Source organism: Fusarium coffeatum, assembly GCF_003316985.1.
Source record: "Fusarium coffeatum strain FIESC_28 chromosome Unknown BRIP53273_contig_239, whole genome shotgun sequence".
In the NCBI taxonomy this organism is placed as follows: Eukaryota; Fungi; Ascomycota; class Sordariomycetes; order Hypocreales; family Nectriaceae; genus Fusarium; species Fusarium coffeatum.
Genome location: NW_022158031.1, coordinates 102,876 through 122,700, shown reverse-complemented (window position 1 = coordinate 122,700; position 19,825 = coordinate 102,876). Strand labels below are relative to the sequence as shown.

Below are 19,825 nucleotides of genomic sequence, written 5' to 3'. Positions count from 1 at the left end.
AAAAAAAAAAAAAAAAAAATACCTCATTGACAAGCTTCTCTATCTGATTTCGTAGCTCATCCTCGCCATCCTCGCCCTCGACATGAGGAAAGGCCTCGTTTAGACGTTCTGCTGCAGCGCGACGGACATTTGCGATGAGGAATGAGAGATCTTCGGGGGCTTGCAGCTCGATCTTGCGCTGGACTTGTGAGACAACAGATTCAGAGTCCATGACTGGAGGTTTGGAAGAAGAAGAAGAAGAAGAAGAAGAAGAGAGAAAGGGAATAAGTATTGGTGTAGAGGCAGAGAGAGGGTCGGATTGGACTATCAAGGTGCCCCGCGGCTCTGTTAGTTATAGTTAATTGTTTACTTTGGAACCCTGCACTGACTTGGTAACGGGAATGGAGCTGACGGGGTACATTAGCGCTTATCTTATCGCCTGGTCACCTCCCGTCTGGGTACAGCATTCGTTCGAGCATGGCACCTATCTAGGTAATAGAGGTAGGTATGTAGGTAGGTATAGAATTACTAAAGTACTGTACAGTATGTGTCTCATTTATTCTTTATAAATTATCTCACCATCAATCATGTTTCATCGTCTACGTATCATGTATCCTTCCAGGTTTGCTCGCTCACGCTGTACTCTGACAAGAGGACTCTCCTGTTGATGCCGTCTTGTTCCCTCTTCCCGTACAGCAATATCTTATTCATCGGAGCCCCCGAGAGCTCCGTCTCAATCTCGCTCAATCTGAGGTACTCGGGCAATAGCGGTAGCTTGAGATCCTGATCACGCATTGAGCTGTTGAGAGGGAAGTCATCCCCTAGGTCAGCACCTTGATAAAAGTCCCCTTCCTCCAACTCAATGACCTTCTTAGCAACGCATGCAGCGACGTGAGCATCCCAGATACCTTCCCTATGAGGACTTGTTCTGAGGAGCTTCAGCGCTTCGATTCGAATGCGGTGCACTCGGCACTTCACGGCTGTGAAGTATAGAGCTGGCAACCAGCCAATGTCGACGATCGATCTGGGCATGCACGTTGCCATGATATGCAGCGGCATCTCGTCTTCGAGGTCATGATCATAGGTAGACACCTCCCATAAGCCTGTGAGCTCTTTGATGAGCAAGATAAACTTGTCTGTACATGCGTCGTAGACCATCTCGTTGTTGTGTATGCATGTGTCAGCCATGATGTTTATCATGGCATACTGTATGCGCACGACCTGGTAGGCTTTTCCCATGTCTCTATTCGGGCCGCACGAATGAGTGTTTAAGAAGTTCTGGAACATGCTATCCCAGTGGGCTAATCTTGTTATGAGAAGTTGCTGGGACATGTGCTCGGTCGCAGTTATGCGCCGCTGGCGGGCTCGGTGAGTAAGGTGGAATATCTGGTTGTAGACGAGCTCCAATCCTTTCCAGGCATCATTGAGACTGTCGAAATGATCAGGTGGAGTAGTCTGAGGGTAGGGCGCTGGCTGCAAGATGACACAGGAGTGATAATAGAGGTGCCTAAAGAGCTCGACCTGGATGTGTAGCCTGGAGAGGGCCTCAACTATCCAAGCATCAGTGGCCCCTTGACAGGGTTTTAGTGCAAGGATGCCCGATTTAGCATCGGCAAGACCCTGCATATGGGCAAGAATGTCAAGGCCGTTTTGAAGATGAATCTGAGCCGTCGCAAAGTGACCTCGAAAGAACTCCAAGCACACAAAGACGACGCATGTGATGAGAGCAACGCGACAAGATGCTCTATCTCTGGCGGAGAAGTGTGGCTGCAGATGTCCGATGGCCTTGACGTATTGCTGTAAGGTGAACTGTTCCTGTCGGTTCATTGCTTCAGCCTCGAGTGAGTTTCTATGTATACCCATCTCGACAACGCCCTTTTTGTGAGCCGAGCTCAGGGCAAGTAGTGCATGCAGGACAGCTGGTTCTTTAGATCCAGCCTGGAAAACAAGGGTACTCCAAAAGCCCGAGGAGAAAGTAGCGGATATCTTGGTCGAGGTGCGGCACTTGAACCAGTCAAAGTAGAGTTTCTCATGGGGGCTTAGCGAAGTGAAGGCCGTGGCTGGGTTTGAGAGTGGGATATGCATATGTATATGCATATGCTTGGCTTTGGCTTTGGCTGTCAAAGCCTGGGATCCTCCACCCCAGATGCCATATCCGTCACAGATACGACCAGTTGAGAGACATCTTTGACAAGCTGGACGACCTTCATCACATTTGACTTTTCTCACTCTGAATTGGACTGTTAATATGTGACATCTAAGGGAAAGGTATGTACTCACTTGCACGTTTTGCAACCAGACTTGACCTTTGCTCTACCCTTGCGAGACATTGTGTGGAGGGAAATTCCAACAAGGAGTAAGGATTAAAAGTGAATGAATCGATGGTGGCGTTGCATTAAACTGATCAAAGCTCTTTAGCTAAGTTAAGCTAATGATTTGATTTATTTGTCTGCTCGGAAACGGCATGTTCTGCTTGGTTAATAAGGCCGAGAGTTGGTTCAACTCTATGGCTCTGATGCTTATAAGTCGGGACTAACTTGGCTACCGCGGATCTCACTGCTCTGCCACCCCGCGGACATCTCCGCTGACAAGAGCAGTACCCTTGCTTATACAGTTTTGATTGGTTGGCTCGCATTTGTAGAGCTATGATTGGTTAGTAGACTCAACGTCATGCCTTGGCCATCATGTCTAAGTGGATGTGGTCTCGATGGTGTATATACTGCTTTAGGATAAGCATCCATTATCCAGATAGACTACAGTATCCGTTAGTACTTACTTAGGTAGGTATATACCCAGTCCAATCCTAGATACGATGCCAACAAGAGGGACCGGTCATGATACAATATGCCTCGAGCCAAGTCTCACTCAATTCCAAGCGATTTCAGGTAGGCCTTGTCAATGAGTTTACTCCTTCAAGGGCCCGGAATGTCTCAGTCATGTCAATTTATGTAGCGAATCTTCGTATCGGGCATGAGGAATATCACATAGGAGAATAGTAAGGGATTATATATTGTTGTCTTGTCAATATCCTACTTCTTTTCCCAAGCAAGTTGTGCAGTAGGCGTATAGTGACAACTTTAATAAGGTAGCATCTGATTTTGGTTATCTTGTATACAAGTGCACGCAGAGTTCACGATAGAAATAGTTCGTTAAATCATGAGTTTGGATTGATAGATGCTATCTTTGAGCTTATCTGTCTATCCTTTCCTTCCATACCATTTATATCATTCATGGGCTCACTATCAGTGGCAACCTCCTTTCATCTGTAGACCAATTGCATATCGGAAACAACAACCACCAGACCTTCAACACCCGCTAACTTTAAACGTTTCTCGTAAACTTTTTGTAACACAGCACACTCTGATGAGGAGTGGCTTATATTGGAAGGAGGCGCTTAGATCTTAGATCTTGGCCTTGGCGGCGGTCCAAGAGGCGATGGCGTCCATCAGAGGAGGGGAGAGAGCATCGTAGGACTCGAGTCCGAGCTCCTTGAACTGGGAGCGAACCTCGTTGGCCTTTTCGGCGGGGAATCCCTGCTCGATGATGGAGGAGACGAAGGCAGCGAACTGAGGCTCTTGCCAGCCGTTGTCGTTGGAGAGCTCGACGTGAACAAAGTCGAGACCCTTGAAGGGGTGCTCCTTCTCGATGCGGCCGAACATGTGAACACCACAATCGCGGCAGGCGTGTCGCTGGATAGCAGCGCTCTCGTCGACGATGGAGAGCTTGTCACCGTTGGCGGTGACCTGGAGCTGATCGCGGGGGATGACAGCGACGACGGAGAAGAGAGCACCCTCAGGCTTCCAGCACTTGGAGCAACCACAGGCGTGGTTGTGGGCGACCTGGCCGCTGAGGGTGACCTCGACGGGGTTGGAGGAGCACTTGCATCGGAGCTTACCACCAGAGAAGCTGGAAGAGCCCTTGGTGATGCCCTTGTTGATGCTGGGGTGGAGGTTGTGAGACATTTTGTAGGATGTGAAGGATCGGTAGATTGAAGTGAGAACTGCTGCTGCTGAGACGAAGGCGGCGACGGCTGCGATGGGAGTTTTGTTCTTTGAGATGATGTTTCGAGGGGAGGATGAAGCCATTGTAGAAGAGAAAGGGAGATGGAGAAGAGGGGGAGTTGGGGATCTTTTATAGACAAGGCAGATTGGAGAGAATGCGCAAGAGGCAAGCCATTTATTAACCTTTTCCCCCGCAGAATGCCATTGAATTGACGGTAATCTTGTCTGTCTCCGGTAAACCCAAGAGATTCCAAACGAGTTGGCTCCGAGATGCCGAGATATCACCACCTCAGTGTAGTCTACCTATGGAGCCCTCCAGCTGCCTACAGCTCGCCTACCTTAGGTACTGTAGCAGCTCTGTAAGATAGTGGAGTGGATCACCCGGCCGGGGGATGGCGTTTGCGGGGAAGCTCTAGGTAAGGGACCTACAACCGACGGTCATCGGGAGCCGACCCCGACCCCGTTCTCCATTCCGTGCCCACTCTACTAGGTATTGTATGGTACAGTAGGGAGGGCCTCAATGATAAGATACCTAAGTAGGTATGGTATTAATTTAGCGACTAGTCTAGTCTAGTCTAGCAGGCAATTGCTGGAATTGGAAATAGAAATGAGAGATTGGAAAACATCTAGAAGCTGTGACACCCGATGTTTACTGTACTCTGGCCGGCACCTCTACCGCTTACGATAAGGACAATGAGTTAAGTTACACACACAGTGAGACATGATCAAAATAAACTAAACTTCAATTGACCCCTCACTTGTTCTGTTCTGTTCTGCTGTAACTTACTCATCATCTGATCGGGATAAGTATATGCACTCCCGGCAATCAACACCACAATTTCCGGGACACATCCCGATGGCGCATCATGGCCCGATGAACCAATAGCAACTGATAGCCAGCGATAAAGATGAAGAGACCCTGCATTCGGAATTGTAAAAGATGCTTCTAGAATTGCGTGACCAAGGGTAGATAGATATCGGATATTCCAGAGATTCAGGGTCTCCGTTGTCGCTCGGAATTCCAAGGACAGTGCCGGTATATCAACTTCCGAGAGGACAGCGTGGCAACCGTTCAACGCCAAGAGAGATGATGACCTTGAATATGATCAGACGAGGCATCGTCCATGGCTTGATTCACATGGCATAGTCTTAAAAATATAGTAAGCAGTGCAATTTGAAATCTTGACTCTCAACCGAATATGTAATGCGTAATCATTTCAACGTCGCATGTTGATACCAAACAAAGGGCGTCTTATCAAACGACATGTCCACCTCCAATTCCAATTCCCCAACCCCTCACCAATGTCCAACCTCATTGAGGTCACAGCATCCATCGTCAGGTCAACCCAAACTCTAAGCTGCAATGTCCTGTCCAGTACGTATCTATCCATTGCGCAAGCCCAAGAACCATCGCGTTCCTGTTCCGAGATGGCATCTCGCATTGCCTGGTGATGTCACACATGTTTGCACCGCCTACACCGGAGTCCAGAAACACGATGCCAGCCAAGATGCTGACCATGCTCGGGATGAGGCCGTTGCAATAATTCAGTCATGGTTACGAGGAGAGACTGGTCCATCGGCATATGAGACATTTGCCGTTATCGATGGATGCGATGTACAAGAAACGACGGTATGGGTCTGCTATTGGGATGACAAGACAGCATACGATGAAGATCTTGAGAAACTCTCACTCGAGTCAATCTACTCCCGTTTGTCCCAACAAGGGCGTGCCTCAGTAGGCATCTGGCGAGAAGCCTTTATCACCGAGTATCCCAGACTCGAGACAAATTATTCTGGTCTTGACTACCTCCCCGGCCTCGCAAGACTTCCTCGTGCAACCTTTTCTGAACATACACTATCAGCCTATTGGGGCGCTGCCAGAGACAGAATCCCCTCATCTGCTCACGACCTTTTCCCTTCATCATCGGATCACCTTCCTCCAAACACAACGCCCAACGGTCTGGGACAATATCTCATCGGCACCAACACCGAGAATGTAGCTCATATCCGCTCAGGTCAATTCTGGGAAAACTGCAGCCAAGAAGAAGCCGACTCTTATAACACAAAACTCGAGCCCACGCTCCGATCTGGTCTTGAGTACCTATGGAATAATTCCCCTGAGACGGGGGCTCTGGGACTACGCTATCTTAGAAATCAGGACCCATCTCCATCTTCCCCGGAGAGTGCTCCCCAAAAAGAATCTTGTGGAGCAGGCTTCTTTACGAATCTCGAAGCTCTCGAAACATGGGCTAAGAGCCACAAGTCCCATCTGGCTATATACCGTGGTGCTTTGACTCATTACAAGGTTTTTGGAGAAGACAGGAAGTTTAGGACATGGCATGAAGTCTCGATCCTAAAAGAGGGAGCTGCGAGATTCGAGTATGTGAATTGCGTGCCCAAGACGGGGGTGATATCGAGTGTGCATCTAAAGGTCGAGGAAGTGCTTTGAGATCTCTACAAGGGCACTTTATATATAGTTTTAACTGTATACCTTCAGCAGGAGTGGTCCAGCAGTATCCGTCCTAGAAACCTATACTCTCTCTTTAATCACGAACTTAAAATCCTAAAACTGTCACCCGCTGGCCACTCCTTGCTTTTTGAAGGTCATCGGTTCGAATGGAAGCGTGCCTTAGTTTTCTTTTTGGCCAGCACTCAGTCCTACTGCATTTAATAGATGGCTTCACTCTTAATGACTAGATACGACTTTGAAGGAGTAAAACCGAATGAAAGACCAATATACTATATTCTAACTAAACCTTTCCTGCCGTCGGAACATCACTCTTGACATACTCCTCAAAAGTGGTCGGCTTCAACTGAGACCTCAACCAGGGTATATCAGCACCGTAAGCCCTCTCCCCAATAAACCCAAACATGGTGTTCAAGTCCTTACTCAGCCAGATCAGAAGGCGGGTCAAAAGACTGTAGGTGACCGGCACGCCTTTGCCGGTGTATTTGATAAAGATGTCATCAACCTCTTTGAAACTGAGCTCTTCGCTAGCAATGCTCAGAGCCTCATTCCGAATACTACGCTTGTCAGGCTGGAGAAGAGCCTCAACAGCCCATCTGCCGATATCCTTGGTCACGGTGACCTGCATCTTCTTTCCGGCCATGTTCACCTTCCAGCCTGTCATGCAAAGTGCGCCTGGGAACCCCCACCAGGCGTTATCAGCGAACCAGGTTGGACGGATGATGGTGTAGTCCATTTTGTTGCTGGAGCATACGTCTATGAGATGCTTTTCGATGAGGAACTTGTCAGAGAAGGTCTTGCAGTACGAAGGATCCTTGTCACTGAGTTCATGACCACCACGGTCGACAGACGAGTAGACAAAGTAAGGAACTCGATTACTAGCGGCAGAATCGATGAAACCCTTTGCGTCAGAGACTTCTGTTGGCCCGTGGGCTTGAGCGAGGTAGATCCCAGTCATGGGAAGAATGGACTTGTCGAGCTGCTGGAAGATGGCTTCAGGATCGTTCAAGTCACCGGCGATTATATTGATATCGCCGTACTTTGCGCGAAGCTTAACAGCTCCTGAGCCATATGCTTGGCGGGTGAGAGCGTATACTTGCTTGGGGTTGATATTGATATCAGGATGGTTGAGGAGGGCATCTACTGTTGCACCGCCCTGACGGCCTGTGGCGCCTGCGATGAGGAAGTATTCGAGGGGAGACATGTTATGAACGTTGTTGTGTTGATGAGATTCGTCTGAATAGATTCAGTCGTATCATCAACGTTATATCTCTACTATATATCAATTTTCGTGCCCATGATATTCAATCTTGTGTTCATTGCTTTTCAATGGCATTCAGTCTTGAACCGTGGATGCCATAACGTTACATCCAACCTGGCAGTTTCCTTTTTAGGAATATATGGATTGTTAGCTTGGTAATTGAACCCTTCTTTCCAGTCAGAGTCAGACATGAGCTTAATCTAATCCTATCAGGGTCACCGCGCGGTTACAGTGTCCATACCACCTCATGATGGGCGGGCTGAAAGTGAGTGGATCTCCCGCGCGCGAGTTTAGCCTGCCTGATGCAAAAGGACTTTGATCTTAACAACATGTCACCAGCAAGACATTATATCTCGTTAAAGGTCACGTACCTCGGACTAAGGAATAAGGATCTGAGTAATCAGAATCCGACATCCATTGTCGAGTCTCAGCAGTATCCAATTCTCTTACATGGCGCAGCAGCAGATTTACCGCGCGCAGATATTGATCTCACTTGAATGATTCCTACCTAACCTAGTCAAATGGCAGTTCTCTTATTGACTTGATTATTCATTCCCGCGCGGGCGATGTCGACACAATTACTTGACGTCCTGACATCCAGGACACCCTTCCGCTGGATTTGGCTAGAGATGATAGAAATAAGAGTAAATCGTAGTGGAAAGTTTATCAAGCGATAGACATCTTCCAGTACTCATTTAGTACTTCCCAATCCCATCAACATATGGTCTCATTTGAATCTTAAAAGCGACTTCTAGTCAGGCCAATTATCACAGACCAATGCTTCCTTTTTTCCCTCCTCGTCTCGAGAAACACATCCTCCTCTCTCGAGCCTCTGAAACTCGTGTGCCGGGTTGTCTGCCTGTAACTTGGCGTAAAGCTGGACCATAGTATAGTTCAGAAGTGTTTTCAGAGCATCGTCCACATAATCGTACTTTCCACTGGATGCAACGATCTCGGCTCTACTTCCACCGCCTATGATGATATAGGCTTCTTTCCCCCCATCATGGCGGTGACAGAGTCCGACTACTGCCTTGGCCGTGTTGGATGGGTAAAGAGCTTGCAAATTGGCTGGGATGTCAGCACCGGGCAGCATAACTCAACGCTGACAACTCACTGTTTACAAGCTGCCATAAAGCATTCATTTCTGGGGCACTACCGTTATCAACGACCATGCTTAAGCGCTGTGTACTGGGGCAGATGAACAGATATCAAGACGATGAGATTTATGCACCGGAACAGCATACAATGCTGTTTGAAACAATTTGAAGCCGATTGCAGTGGTTATCGCCATATTATATTCTACTATTCCAACCTATGGTCACTCTTATATCTGTCATTGATCAGAGCCAGAACAAAGACCATATATAATTGGGAAATCCTTTCAGAAAATCACTGGACAATCATGACTGCAATCAAAGATATGCAATCCAATTGATGTGCTTGTAAATCATCCAACAAACACGATTTCAAGTAAATATACTCTATCATTCTTTATCTTTTCCATTCTATGGATCTGAATCGCCAAAATCAAACTTCAATTTCCCCTACAGTTACTGTGTGAGTGTTTCTTACAAACCGTGGAGTGGACCTCATATCAATCCGCCGACATTTCGGCGGAGCAAATCCCGACCATGACTTACAAAACCTCAACTCGAACAACAGATTAACAATTTGTAAGAAAACACCCAAGATTGCATTCCAGGTCTTGTGAAGTGAGTATATATAGCCTTTAGCCATGTACCTTAATCAATATCATCACAATTTCAAAACAACTCACTCTCTCCAACGAACCCAACACTCATCCATATCACAATGAACGTCACTATTGTCGGCGCAAACGGCGAGGTAGGCTTGTCCACCATCGCAGCACTTACAGCTTCTTCTACCAAGTTTGTAAGTTTCCTCTTCCTTTGCGTTTATCCCACGCATCCCGATATTGATAGCCTGGCAGAACTTGACCGCATTTGTTCGACCTGCTTCCATCAACAAGCCCGAGATTGAACAAATCAGGCAGATGGGAGCCTCGGTTGTGGCCATCAACCTCGAAAACAATCACCAAGAGCTTGTAAAGGCTCTTACCGGCCAGGAAGTTGTCGTCAGTTCTCTAGTCCCATTCACAACTGGTCCCGAGATTGCTCTGGCAACTGCTGCCAAGGAAGCTGGAGTGAAGCGTTTTGTTCCTAGTGCCTTCGGCCCAAGTTGTCCCCCTTATGGTGTTATGCTTCTTAGGGAATTTGTAAGTCATTCCACTATCTACCTATCTGTTAGTTTCTCCTCTGACAACTTTATAGAAAGAAAGCATCATCAGCCACGTCAAGAAAATCTACCTGCCCTACACCATCATCGACGTTGGTTTGTGGTACCAGGTTTCTCTCCCGCCTCTCCCATCTGGCAAGATTGATTACGCCCTCAAGTTCCCTGCCACGGTCATTGCTGAGGATGGCTCCCATGCCACAGCCATCACGGATCTTAGAGACATTGGCAAATACCTGGCCAGGATTATCACGGATGACCGTACTCTGAACAAATCTGTGTTTGCATACAATGAGGTCTGGACTCAGGAACAGATTCATAGCCACCTCGAGAAAGTCAGCGGCGAGAAGATCCCTCGTAATCTGGTGAGTTTACAAACAAGCTGGAAGTTTGTTGAAGTTAAAAAAAGCTAACGGAAAGTCAGATGGCAACAAAGGACATCGAAGTTACTATCGCCACGGCTCAAACTGCGTATGACCAGAGTGACAAGTCCCTGCCTTTCATCTTTGGGCTTGCAGGTCCCCAGTACCTATACTGTGAATGGTTCCGTCAGGATAATCTGCCAGAGCGCGCTGAGTACCTAGGCTATCTCAGCACCAAGGATCTCTACCCGGACTTTGAGGCAATTAAATATGTCGACTATGTGGATAAGGTGATGGAGGGCAATGCAAAGTCTATCTATGCCAACCGTGGATAGATGGTAGACATTGGACCCATATAAGAGCCGGTATCGAATTTCCTCAAGGTAGTCTAGAATATTGATTTGAAATTTGGTAACCTCGTCTCATGCCATGTACTCCTTGTCTGTATCGATAAAAGCCGTGCATTCTATCTCGACATCAGTCTTTAGAGGCAGTTCATAAACAGCAACACATGTCCTTGCCTACTACTCATCAGTGTTCATTCTTCTGTGCTCCTTGGCAGATCACATACAGGTTTAGGCTCACAAGTAAAGAATTCATCATATGCTTCATTAACAAGAGCAAATTTACTCATGTCTGTAAGGTAAATGTTCACCTTGACGGCATTCCTTAAGCTGCTGCCCGACGCAATGAGGATAGCCTCGAGGTTCTTTATGGCTTGGTGCTGCGTTGCTCTGGTCAGCTTGTGACAATCTAGCTGGTACTCTTTTGTTTGACTTGCTGCTCTTTGCTTGACAGTCTCTCTGAGCTCGAAATTTGTTCCGGGAATCGCGCCAATATTACCAGAGCAGTAGACCATGCCGTTGTGTTTGACGGCCTGAGAGAACTGGGGTAGTGGAGCTGGGGCGGACTTGGTGTAGACACCTTCTATTTTAGAGGTCATGATTGCAGTTCGATAGGATCTAGAGTATTTGAGGGTCACTATGGCCTGGCATTTGTCCTGATGCAAGAAGCTTCCATTATCAAGAATGCGGGGTGGGTATGAGCCTGTGGTAGTTCGGTGACTAAATTTGTCTCCGATGGCAGGGTATGAGTCTCACTGACGATCTACGTACAAGGATTCTCTGGTCCTTTGGAAAAGGATTGCTCGAGTTCTTGCACATGTGAACTAGCATCCAATATCAATCATGTGCGTCAACTTGAGCCTCCAGGGTAGGCTTCAAATTGCCACATATTAGCACGATATAAAGGCAGCTTGGAATAGCTGGTGGGTGTCAAAGAAATTGTTTTCAAAGGCTTAGGCGAGGTACAAAAATAAAGTGGCATACCTACTAGCTTAAACTCGCATAAGGTGATCAAACTATTTCGTCTCTTATGCTCTCAGCGAGCGGCCAATTCTTCTGACACCCTGGGGACTATCCGTAACGTTAGATCACTTCAAACAACCTATGAGTTCCTCGCTGGCGGCGCCACCCGCTTGTGCTATTGACTGGGGGACCAGTCGGCGCAGTCTTGAGTTGAGGGCTTTGTGAAATGAAAGATTTGAGGCTGAAGTGAGTTTGAGGCATTGTCAGCCGTTGTTTTACCCAAGTATGTATTAGCAGTTATCAGACAGGTCTCAGCCACAGCTCTTGGTGTCACCACGAAACACGAGGTGAAACGTTGGTCCTTGGACGTTGAGTTTTTGGATCGTTAAGGAATACCGTTAATCCGTACTAACGGCGAAGTGTGTATGCCTTGTTCTTCTAGATATGAATGTCACTGGGAAGCTTGGGTCATATATCCAATGCGAGAAGATAGATAGAATTACTATTAAGCAACTTGTTTATCGACACGTGCGTTGCATTAGTTGATGGGGAATCAGATTTAAGAACAGCAATTTCATTGTTTATCAGCTCCAATCCCTTGCATGGTCCTTTGATTGTAAAGTATGCAGGGTCAGATCTGACTTGTGAAGCCACAGGGTAAGCTTTAGCGCCATGGTTAGAGTTCAACAATAAGAAGAAACAGTCACAGATACCGTAACCTCGGCTTCTGTGGCAAGCCACCAAAAGAAAATATTTGATTAGAGATTGATTGAATGTCTAAGACAAATTGACAATGCGATTGATCGGTCAGCCATCGTCTCATTGACCGCAGGTAAGGGAATCGGGATTGTCGTATCAGCATCAGCATCAGCATTAGCGTTAGCACAAGTTATTAACATCAGTGTTGATGAACTGATTTGTACTCTGTACACTACTACCTAATCAGTCAATAACAGCTCATTCTCACCCCAGCAACCCCTGTCCCTTGCATGTTTTAGCGGCGCATTCGGTTGAAGGTTAACCAGAGATAAGACAAAGCAGTGAGCCAAGTCGGAGCAAACTGAGTGGAGAGAAAACAAGAAAAAAGTGGCTGGCAGTCACTGACTCTTACTATTAGGACGTGACTGTACTGCATTAGCCTGATGCTAACTGCAGGGGCCGTTGATGGTCATTGGATCTGCTATCTACGCTAAGAAACAAGTAAAAAAAACCCAAAAAGTCGAAGAGCAGAGAAAGTTCCCCGGAGTGTAGATTTATGGGGGCACTCCACCGACAGCTCAGTGGATCTAGCGCAGGTACCCCACTGTAGCCAAGTTTACAGTTCACTGAGAGTCCGGCTAACTCGGCCCCGGGTCCCTTCGGATCGGATCATCACTGTCAACTTACAGTAAGTAACGTAGGGACCCATATTGTTGGTGATATCGTTTAGTTACTATGTAGGTTAGTACCTTATCGTTCTCCAATGAATGCAAATGTTACTGTAACCCCCAAGACTCAATAAGTACACATGCAGACAAAAGACCCCGTTATGTCTCCCAAACTCTGTCTTTCCTCCAATGGACGTACGTCTTCTTCTCTACACTCTACCTACCTGTATGTAGACTATCCCCAGATAATCACACCTCATGTTTCTCTTATCAATAAAGTCTTTTACCCGCCCAAGATCCGATCCTTGTCCTTGTCTCTGTCCTTATCCTTGTCCTTGAACCTCGTATTGTAAGACCAGCATCAAGCCCACCTCAGCCCAACGACTCTAGTGCAGGTACAAGAGACAGCTTCAATGAGGTCATGATTGGACCAAAGACGCAGTCTGCGGCGCAATGAGGAAAAATTGCCTCGTCTAGTTCATCTTGTTGACTTGTTGCTTGACATTTACATGCATGCTAGACTAGACTAGACTAGCCTCTTTGACAGCCATGCCATGCCATCTCTCTAAGTTTCCTTGGTAAGAGTAAGACCAGACTAGATTGGACTAGATTAAGTCTCTTTTGAGTTTTTGTTGTGTATGTGTGTGTGTCTCTCTCTCTCTTTTCCCGCTGTATCGGGATGAGTCTGTTGTTGGTCTGCATCTGTCAGCTCAAGTCAACCCATTCGATGTGAACTGAATTGAACTGAACTTGAGTTGACCTCTAGTCAAGATAAATACCCTCACCCTCTTCCCTCTGCCCCAACCTTCTTTTCCTTCTCTCTCCAACAACTACACTCGCTACAGTCGTTATCACTCTCGCTCGCTCTGCACTTCACTCGTTATAAAGTCAGATCACTTAATTCCACCCTCTCAAACAATCACAATGGCTTTCCTCAAGGCTGCTGCTGCTGGCCTCCTCCTCGGAGCTGCCAATGCTTCTCCTCACTATCCCGTCTACGGTAACGGTACTCAGTACACCACCGAGGTCGTGACCGCCATCACCACCTACTGCCCTGCTCCTACCACCCTCACCTACGGTGACAAGACCTACACTGTCACCAAGGAGACCACTCTTACCATCACCGACTGCCCCTGCACCATCAGCCACCCTCTCAAGCCCACAAAGCCCATCATCCCCGTCCCTACTGTTGTCTACACAACTGAGGTTCTCACTGCCATCACCACTTACTGCCCTGAGCCCACCACTCTCACTCACGGCAACAAGACCTACACCGTCACTGAGCCTACCACTCTCACCATCACCGACTGTCCTTGCACCGTCACCAAGTCTCAGACCGAGCACTACCCTCAGCCTACCCCCGGCAAGCCTGGCAAGCCTGGTCACCCCGGTAAGCCTGAGGGTCCCGGTCCTCACCCCACTGCTCCCGCTCCCGTCCCCGGAAAGCCCGAGCAGCCCAAGCCCGAGCCCGGTCACCCCGAGGCTCCCCAGACCACCGGCCCCGTCCCCGTCAACCCTACCAGCGACTACTCTCCTCCCGAGGGTACCAGCCCTGCCATTGTCACCGCTGCTGCTGGCCGCATCGCCCCTGCCGGCGTCCTGGCCTTCATCGGTGCCATTGCTCTCTTCTAAGCTATACTACTGCACCAATCTGCTTGTCACGTATATCTCTCGATATAATATCCATGATGTGATATGATATGAGATGAGTCGACGACAAAGCGTTTGGGTCACTTTTTAATGATTAATTCATACATGATATGCATGATGGATGAAGGAAGCGTTGGGTATATAATTCAGTTCTACTTTTTGCACATAGATCTCACGATAAAGGTGCATACATCTTAATACTATAAAAGTTCACCTGAGCTTGATTACCTACTTGTATAATTGAACTCCAGAAATACCCCGGCTTGTATCGTGATGTAAGTTGCCTACTACTACTAAGGTAACGATCAACCAATAGACACTGACAGCTCATCTCCACTTCTCTCCTGCATCATTCAGCATGCGGCTCTTAAATGTCTCAACTCTCTCTCTGCAAGAGTTCGCCGGCCGGATTCCTCCATATGCAATACTCAGTCACACGTGGGGTGAACAGGAAGTCCTCTTCAGCGACATCGGTACTGCAGCTGCCGCCTCCAAACAAGGCCATGCCAAACTCACTGGCTGCTGTAGGAAAGCAGCTCAAGATGGCTTCGATTGGGTTTGGATAGATACCTGCTGCATCGACAAGTCCAGCAGTGCTGAGCTGTCTGAAGCTATCAACTCTATGTACTGTTGGTACCAGAGGGCAACTGTTTGTTATGCTTACTTGGAGGATGTGACCGACCACACTCTTACGCTGGCCTTTCCCGTCGTCGAGTTTTACAAAAGCAGGTGGTTCACCCGAGGATGGACTCTGCAAGAACTGATCGCGCCCCAGATCGTGGAGCTCTGTTCCAAAGAATGGAGCGTCATTGGCACCAAGAGAAGTCTCGCCTCAGGAATAGGCAGTGTCACAGGAATACCTATCTCAGTGCTGCGTGGAGCGAACCCTTCTACATACAATATCGCCGAGCGAATGTCATGGGCATCAGCTAGAACCACCACGAGGGAGGAAGACTTGGCGTACTGCCTTCTAGGCTTGTTCAATGTCAACATGCCTCTTCTCTACGGCGAAGGATCAAAGTCGTTTCTTCGGCTACAGGAGCAGATCCTTAGACAGGAAGAGGACTACAGTATCTTTGCGTGGACACTACAACAAGACAGTGATCCCGTCAATCATTATGTTCGCGCAACAGGATTCCTGGCTTGGTCACCTTCGCAATTCTCCAAGGGAGGACACAAGTCACAGAACTTGAGAAATCATATGCTTATCGAACCTCCCGAGGAGGCACAAGGGGGTCGAGAACCAGTGTATCAAGTCCTTCAGCACAAAGATTATGACCGTATGTACCGAAGCTTCGATAGCATCAAGGCCATGAGAACAGCTCCCAACCCTCCAGAACTCACAAGTCGTGGTCTCCGTATCAGTCTTCCTATCATGGCGCCCACAAACTGCTCTCTATCGACCCCCTCCCTGGCATGGCTATTTTACGAGGTGCAAGATCTTTTGATTTGTGTTTTTCTCGAGCACAATCGCGAGACTTTGGCCCAGATATACTGTAGAGCAAAGTCCATGTGTCTCGTTGGCGTGCCAAAATCACTTCTCAACCACTTCGAGTCGACCGAGCTGTTCATTTACCCAAGTGGTTATTTCACGGATAGTAGCATCGCATACTCTCCGACTCCAATCTTCTCTTCCAAAAGAGTAAAAGTGCTGTTGAAGATGCAGTCAACCAAGATATCTTCCCTCGATGTCTTTCTGGCCTATCCCAACAACGAGTGGATGAAGCGAGAGACATCGATGCACGACGCTTCATTCAGGGTTCTCTGGATTCGCTGCACGCAAGGCTCACACTCTTCACTGTTTAGAATCGACTTCGCGGTATCGAACGAGAATGCTTCATGTTCAATGCGCGAATTGCCTGATTCTCAGACCAGTGACAAAATAGACGAGAGTCGCAAGAGTACCCTCTTCCGCGCATGTGTGCAGTACAAAAAGTCCTTCCTTGCTTATACAGATCGCGTTGTAAAAAGGTCGGCCAAAATACCTGAGACGGTCTTCTCGGTTGCTTTGAATCGGAAACCAACTTCCAAAGAGGACTTTGTGCTGTATGACATGATGGTCGACGCATGGGATGTGGTCAAGTGCCCGAGCTGGGTTCAGTTGAGTCTGATGCATGATCAGAAAGAATCTGACGATGGCTTGTGATTCGTGTCAAGTGGAATAATTTACAAGATTTATGACAATCTGTGCTAGCATCTCGGCTACTCCCATTTCTATTGTCCAGTGAAGTGGATGGAAGCAATGCAATTTTTCCTTCTGGGTTGCCAAGTCTGGCTTCTATCTTACAAGGTAGACTCTCTTAAGTAATGCAAAGTTGAGTCGCGTTAGTCCGTTATTTAGAGTCGTGGCTATGAATGCCACCCTATTTGCCATATACTTCAGGCCTGTGACTCTAGTTACCAAGCTGTGTGCCTTGAGTGAAGGACTACACAGGTAAGACGAGGCTGGGTATGTTAGTCTTCTACGAGTTGCTGTTCCGACCTAAACACTCTATCGTATAAGCCACGGCGTCCTTAATCATGGCAGTCGAGTCATGTATACCGAGTACTGGCAGCCATGGATGTTGTTAAACAGCAGGAACAGTGCGAGTTGTTCTCTCCTGGCACAAGAGTTGCTTCACTCTCGATGCATGCAGTTTGTCCCTCGAAGGCCTTTGTAATGTCAGTGATTCTTTCTGTTGTTGTCAAAGCAGATACTGTTTGCTTTTGGATGACATCAGGGTTCCCGATCGGCCCCGTCGCCCCGTTTTGTTAGCTCCGTCCGGCCCGGCAGCTTATCGGAAGGAAGAGGGGGAGGGGGCCGGCTCATTTCGGCCGTCGGTGATTGGTCTTGGTGGGGGAAGATCACCATCTCAGGTGTCATTTGACGTTGACGTCGGGTACAGTCCAGGACAGTCAAGTGATAACAATATGAATTGAGTCAACTAACGAACACCATGTCAACCCCAAACGCCATCATCTCGCAGGAAACCAGCCTAGCAGCAACAAAAATATACGCCGCAAAGAGAACAAGAAAATTTTGCTTCAAAACACCAAGTGAAATAAAAATCAGTCCCTCCCTTGTTGCTCGTGAATCCAGGCTTTGTCTTTGTCCCATCTAATTCCAAAGACCGATTCCTTGTGTGCCGAACGCTAAGGTGATGAATGCTTTGCCATTGCCTTGTAATACTCCGCCAAAGTCAAAGCCTGAAAGTGAGGCTGTCAAGTCGAACGACTAGGGAACCCTGTCCCGAGGTACTCCATCAAACAATGTCCATGCGTTGCACAGGCTGAAACAAGTGTGGTCATCTCGCCGCCTGGCGGAGAGGGGAAGAAAAAGCCGTGGGAATCTTAACGCCGTAAGAAAAGTATAGTTGAATAATGAAAGAGTTAACGATGAATTCGGAATCTCGTGAGAAGGAAATGTCTATCGTAACCTGGTCCGGATTTGCAGTACAATGCAGGTCGATTTAATGAGGAAGCATGTTCTTGGACTCGTCATCGCTCAGAACGATCTCGTGCACGGGATCGCGGCGGTTCTCGAGAGGAACATAGTCGCAGTCGATGTAAGACGGAAGGAAGATTTCTATCACATGTTAGTTGCGAACCGATCTATGACATGATTACCATACCGGGGTTCCAGGCGAAACCTTGACTCGAAGAGAGGTAGGAAATCTTGACAGGTCAGCCAGTGAGACAGGATGCCAAAGTGTTTAACTGAACCTACCAGTCGAGGAGGGCCCTCAGGGTCACCGACGTTAATGACAGTGCATTCTTGCTTAGACAGAGAAGAGCCTACAGCAAGATCAATTTAGTATAACGAAAACCAGTCGAGTATATGATAAGGGAATCGCATTGCAGTAGCAGTCACAGTATGAAGGGGACCAGGCTTTCACTTACTCAAAAGACTCGGGCGGCGGTTGTGAAGGGCCTTATCCTTCCCGGCTGACGGCGGGGACGAAGAAGGCGAGGTACCGAACGGGCTGTTGGTAGAAGAACCAGTGCCCTTATGGAACGAGCGGTTAGCCGAGGGGCCAGCGGGAATGGCGATAGAGGACGACATGGTGCGTGAAGTCGAGTTGAGTGCAAGAACAGCCCAAGAGAAAACGAGGGGTATTGAAAATGACACTATTGGCGTGTGACGAACGTCGGCCGAGTCGTGGACGGCAAGGCGAAGAGGAGAGTAGAGGAGAGAAGAGCAGATGACTGTACTGTACTGTGCCGAGAGGTGGAATGACGCAACAAAGAGACGCACGCCGGACCGTTATAGTATAGATAGATAGGTAGTCGAATAGAGGCAGAAGACTGAGTTGCGGGAAGACAAAAAGCCAGTACGTAGAAGGGGAAAAAAGAAGAACAAGGTTTGTGGTATGTTGGAGATTGAACAAGACAAGTCAGAAGTAGAAAGTCCAGTGAGGTACGGATAGGTGACTGACTCCTCGGCCGCCGACCAGTGAATCACCGCCGCATCATCCCGTGAACGGGCGACTGATCCGACCTAGGTAGATAAGCCACAATACGTAAAGGTACTTGAGTTTACATGGAACTGTGCATGAAAGTACATGTTCATCCAATATTACAACAACACCAGATCATTTATCGTCAACTCATTACAGCACTTTGTATTATATCCTTCCCCTGCAATCAAGGCAATCAGGCCCCCGCCTTTAAGGTATCTCCAAAACATCGCGGATATGTCTTATCAGAGCCCATGCCAGAGACTCATGAGTCTCTTCTCACCGCAAAACCAGCCATATCAACCTTAGACTGCACCGGCATCAGGGTATTTCAAACACAGCCGCTAAGGCATCACCCCCAGTTTGAAGAGTCTCAGAAGGGTCAAGTGTTAAAGTACAGCAGCACGTCGTTCACTGTAGCTATCATGTACCTGCCAGGTAAGTAGCACTAACACCTCCCCTCAGAAACAGTCCCCTCCAGGGTCCCCACGACGGTGTGGAGGCAGATCCCCCCATCAATCAACCAATCTGATTCACTCAACCACCCATAGAAGCCTTGGAGCCTTGGAGCCTTGGAGCCTTGGGGCCTTGCAGCCGCTGCAAGCTAGGTACCTACTAACCTAGGAGGTTGTAACCCCACTCCGCCCTGCCTATAACTTGACATCGTGAACCAATCAGAGCTGCTTGGAACTGGACCCTCACTGGCCTCAATGTTTGCTTGCTCTTTGACCGTAGTCGAGTC

General features: G+C 48.0%; 9 protein-coding genes across 9 annotated transcripts; 4 read left to right on the top strand and 5 right to left on the bottom strand.

The window, feature by feature from the left end:
* Positions 1-3,380: 3,380 nt before the first annotated feature.
* FIESC28_09389 (uncharacterized protein) lies at positions 3,381-4,064 on the bottom strand (the record flags this gene model as incomplete). The annotated part of the gene is made up of 1 exon (XM_031163526.1): positions 3,381-4,064. The coding sequence occupies one exon, from the start codon at positions 4,062-4,064 to the stop codon at positions 3,381-3,383; it is 684 nt and encodes a 227-aa protein (XP_031012448.1).
* Positions 4,065-5,343: 1,279 nt separating this feature from the next.
* FIESC28_09388 (uncharacterized protein) lies at positions 5,344-6,429 on the top strand (the record flags this gene model as incomplete). The annotated part of the gene is made up of 1 exon (XM_031163525.1): positions 5,344-6,429. The coding sequence occupies one exon, from the start codon at positions 5,344-5,346 to the stop codon at positions 6,427-6,429; it is 1,086 nt and encodes a 361-aa protein (XP_031012447.1).
* A 301-nt stretch (positions 6,430-6,730) lies between these two features.
* FIESC28_09387 (uncharacterized protein) lies at positions 6,731-7,651 on the bottom strand (the record flags this gene model as incomplete). The annotated part of the gene is made up of 1 exon (XM_031163524.1): positions 6,731-7,651. One exon carries the CDS (start codon positions 7,649-7,651, stop codon positions 6,731-6,733), a length of 921 nt encoding a protein of 306 aa, XP_031012446.1.
* An 808-nt stretch (positions 7,652-8,459) lies between these two features.
* On the bottom strand, positions 8,460-8,880 carry FIESC28_09386 (uncharacterized protein; the record flags this gene model as incomplete). Its single annotated transcript, XM_031163523.1, has 2 exons — positions 8,460-8,776; positions 8,823-8,880. 2 exons carry the CDS (start codon positions 8,878-8,880, stop codon positions 8,460-8,462), a joined length of 375 nt encoding a protein of 124 aa, XP_031012445.1.
* Positions 8,881-9,520: 640 nt separating this feature from the next.
* Positions 9,521-10,658, top strand: FIESC28_09385 (uncharacterized protein; the record flags this gene model as incomplete). Its single annotated transcript, XM_031163522.1, has 4 exons — positions 9,521-9,601; positions 9,660-9,944; positions 10,000-10,326; positions 10,386-10,658. The coding sequence occupies 4 exons, from the start codon at positions 9,521-9,523 to the stop codon at positions 10,656-10,658; spliced, it is 966 nt and encodes a 321-aa protein (XP_031012444.1).
* Positions 10,659-10,745: 87 nt separating this feature from the next.
* Positions 10,746-11,266, bottom strand: FIESC28_09384 (uncharacterized protein; the record flags this gene model as incomplete). Its single annotated transcript, XM_031163521.1, has 2 exons — positions 10,746-10,844; positions 10,895-11,266. 2 exons carry the CDS (start codon positions 11,264-11,266, stop codon positions 10,746-10,748), a joined length of 471 nt encoding a protein of 156 aa, XP_031012443.1.
* A 2,655-nt stretch (positions 11,267-13,921) lies between these two features.
* FIESC28_09383 (uncharacterized protein) lies at positions 13,922-14,629 on the top strand (the record flags this gene model as incomplete). The annotated part of the gene is made up of 1 exon (XM_031163520.1): positions 13,922-14,629. The coding sequence occupies one exon, from the start codon at positions 13,922-13,924 to the stop codon at positions 14,627-14,629; it is 708 nt and encodes a 235-aa protein (XP_031012442.1).
* A 376-nt stretch (positions 14,630-15,005) lies between these two features.
* Positions 15,006-16,793, top strand: FIESC28_09382 (uncharacterized protein; the record flags this gene model as incomplete). The annotated part of the gene is made up of 1 exon (XM_031163519.1): positions 15,006-16,793. One exon carries the CDS (start codon positions 15,006-15,008, stop codon positions 16,791-16,793), a length of 1,788 nt encoding a protein of 595 aa, XP_031012441.1.
* A 1,303-nt stretch (positions 16,794-18,096) lies between these two features.
* FIESC28_09381 (uncharacterized protein) lies at positions 18,097-18,689 on the bottom strand (the record flags this gene model as incomplete). Its single annotated transcript, XM_031163518.1, has 4 exons — positions 18,097-18,212; positions 18,259-18,301; positions 18,354-18,421; positions 18,527-18,689. The coding sequence occupies 4 exons, from the start codon at positions 18,687-18,689 to the stop codon at positions 18,097-18,099; spliced, it is 390 nt and encodes a 129-aa protein (XP_031012440.1).
* Between the last annotated feature and the right edge of the window lie 1,136 nt (positions 18,690-19,825).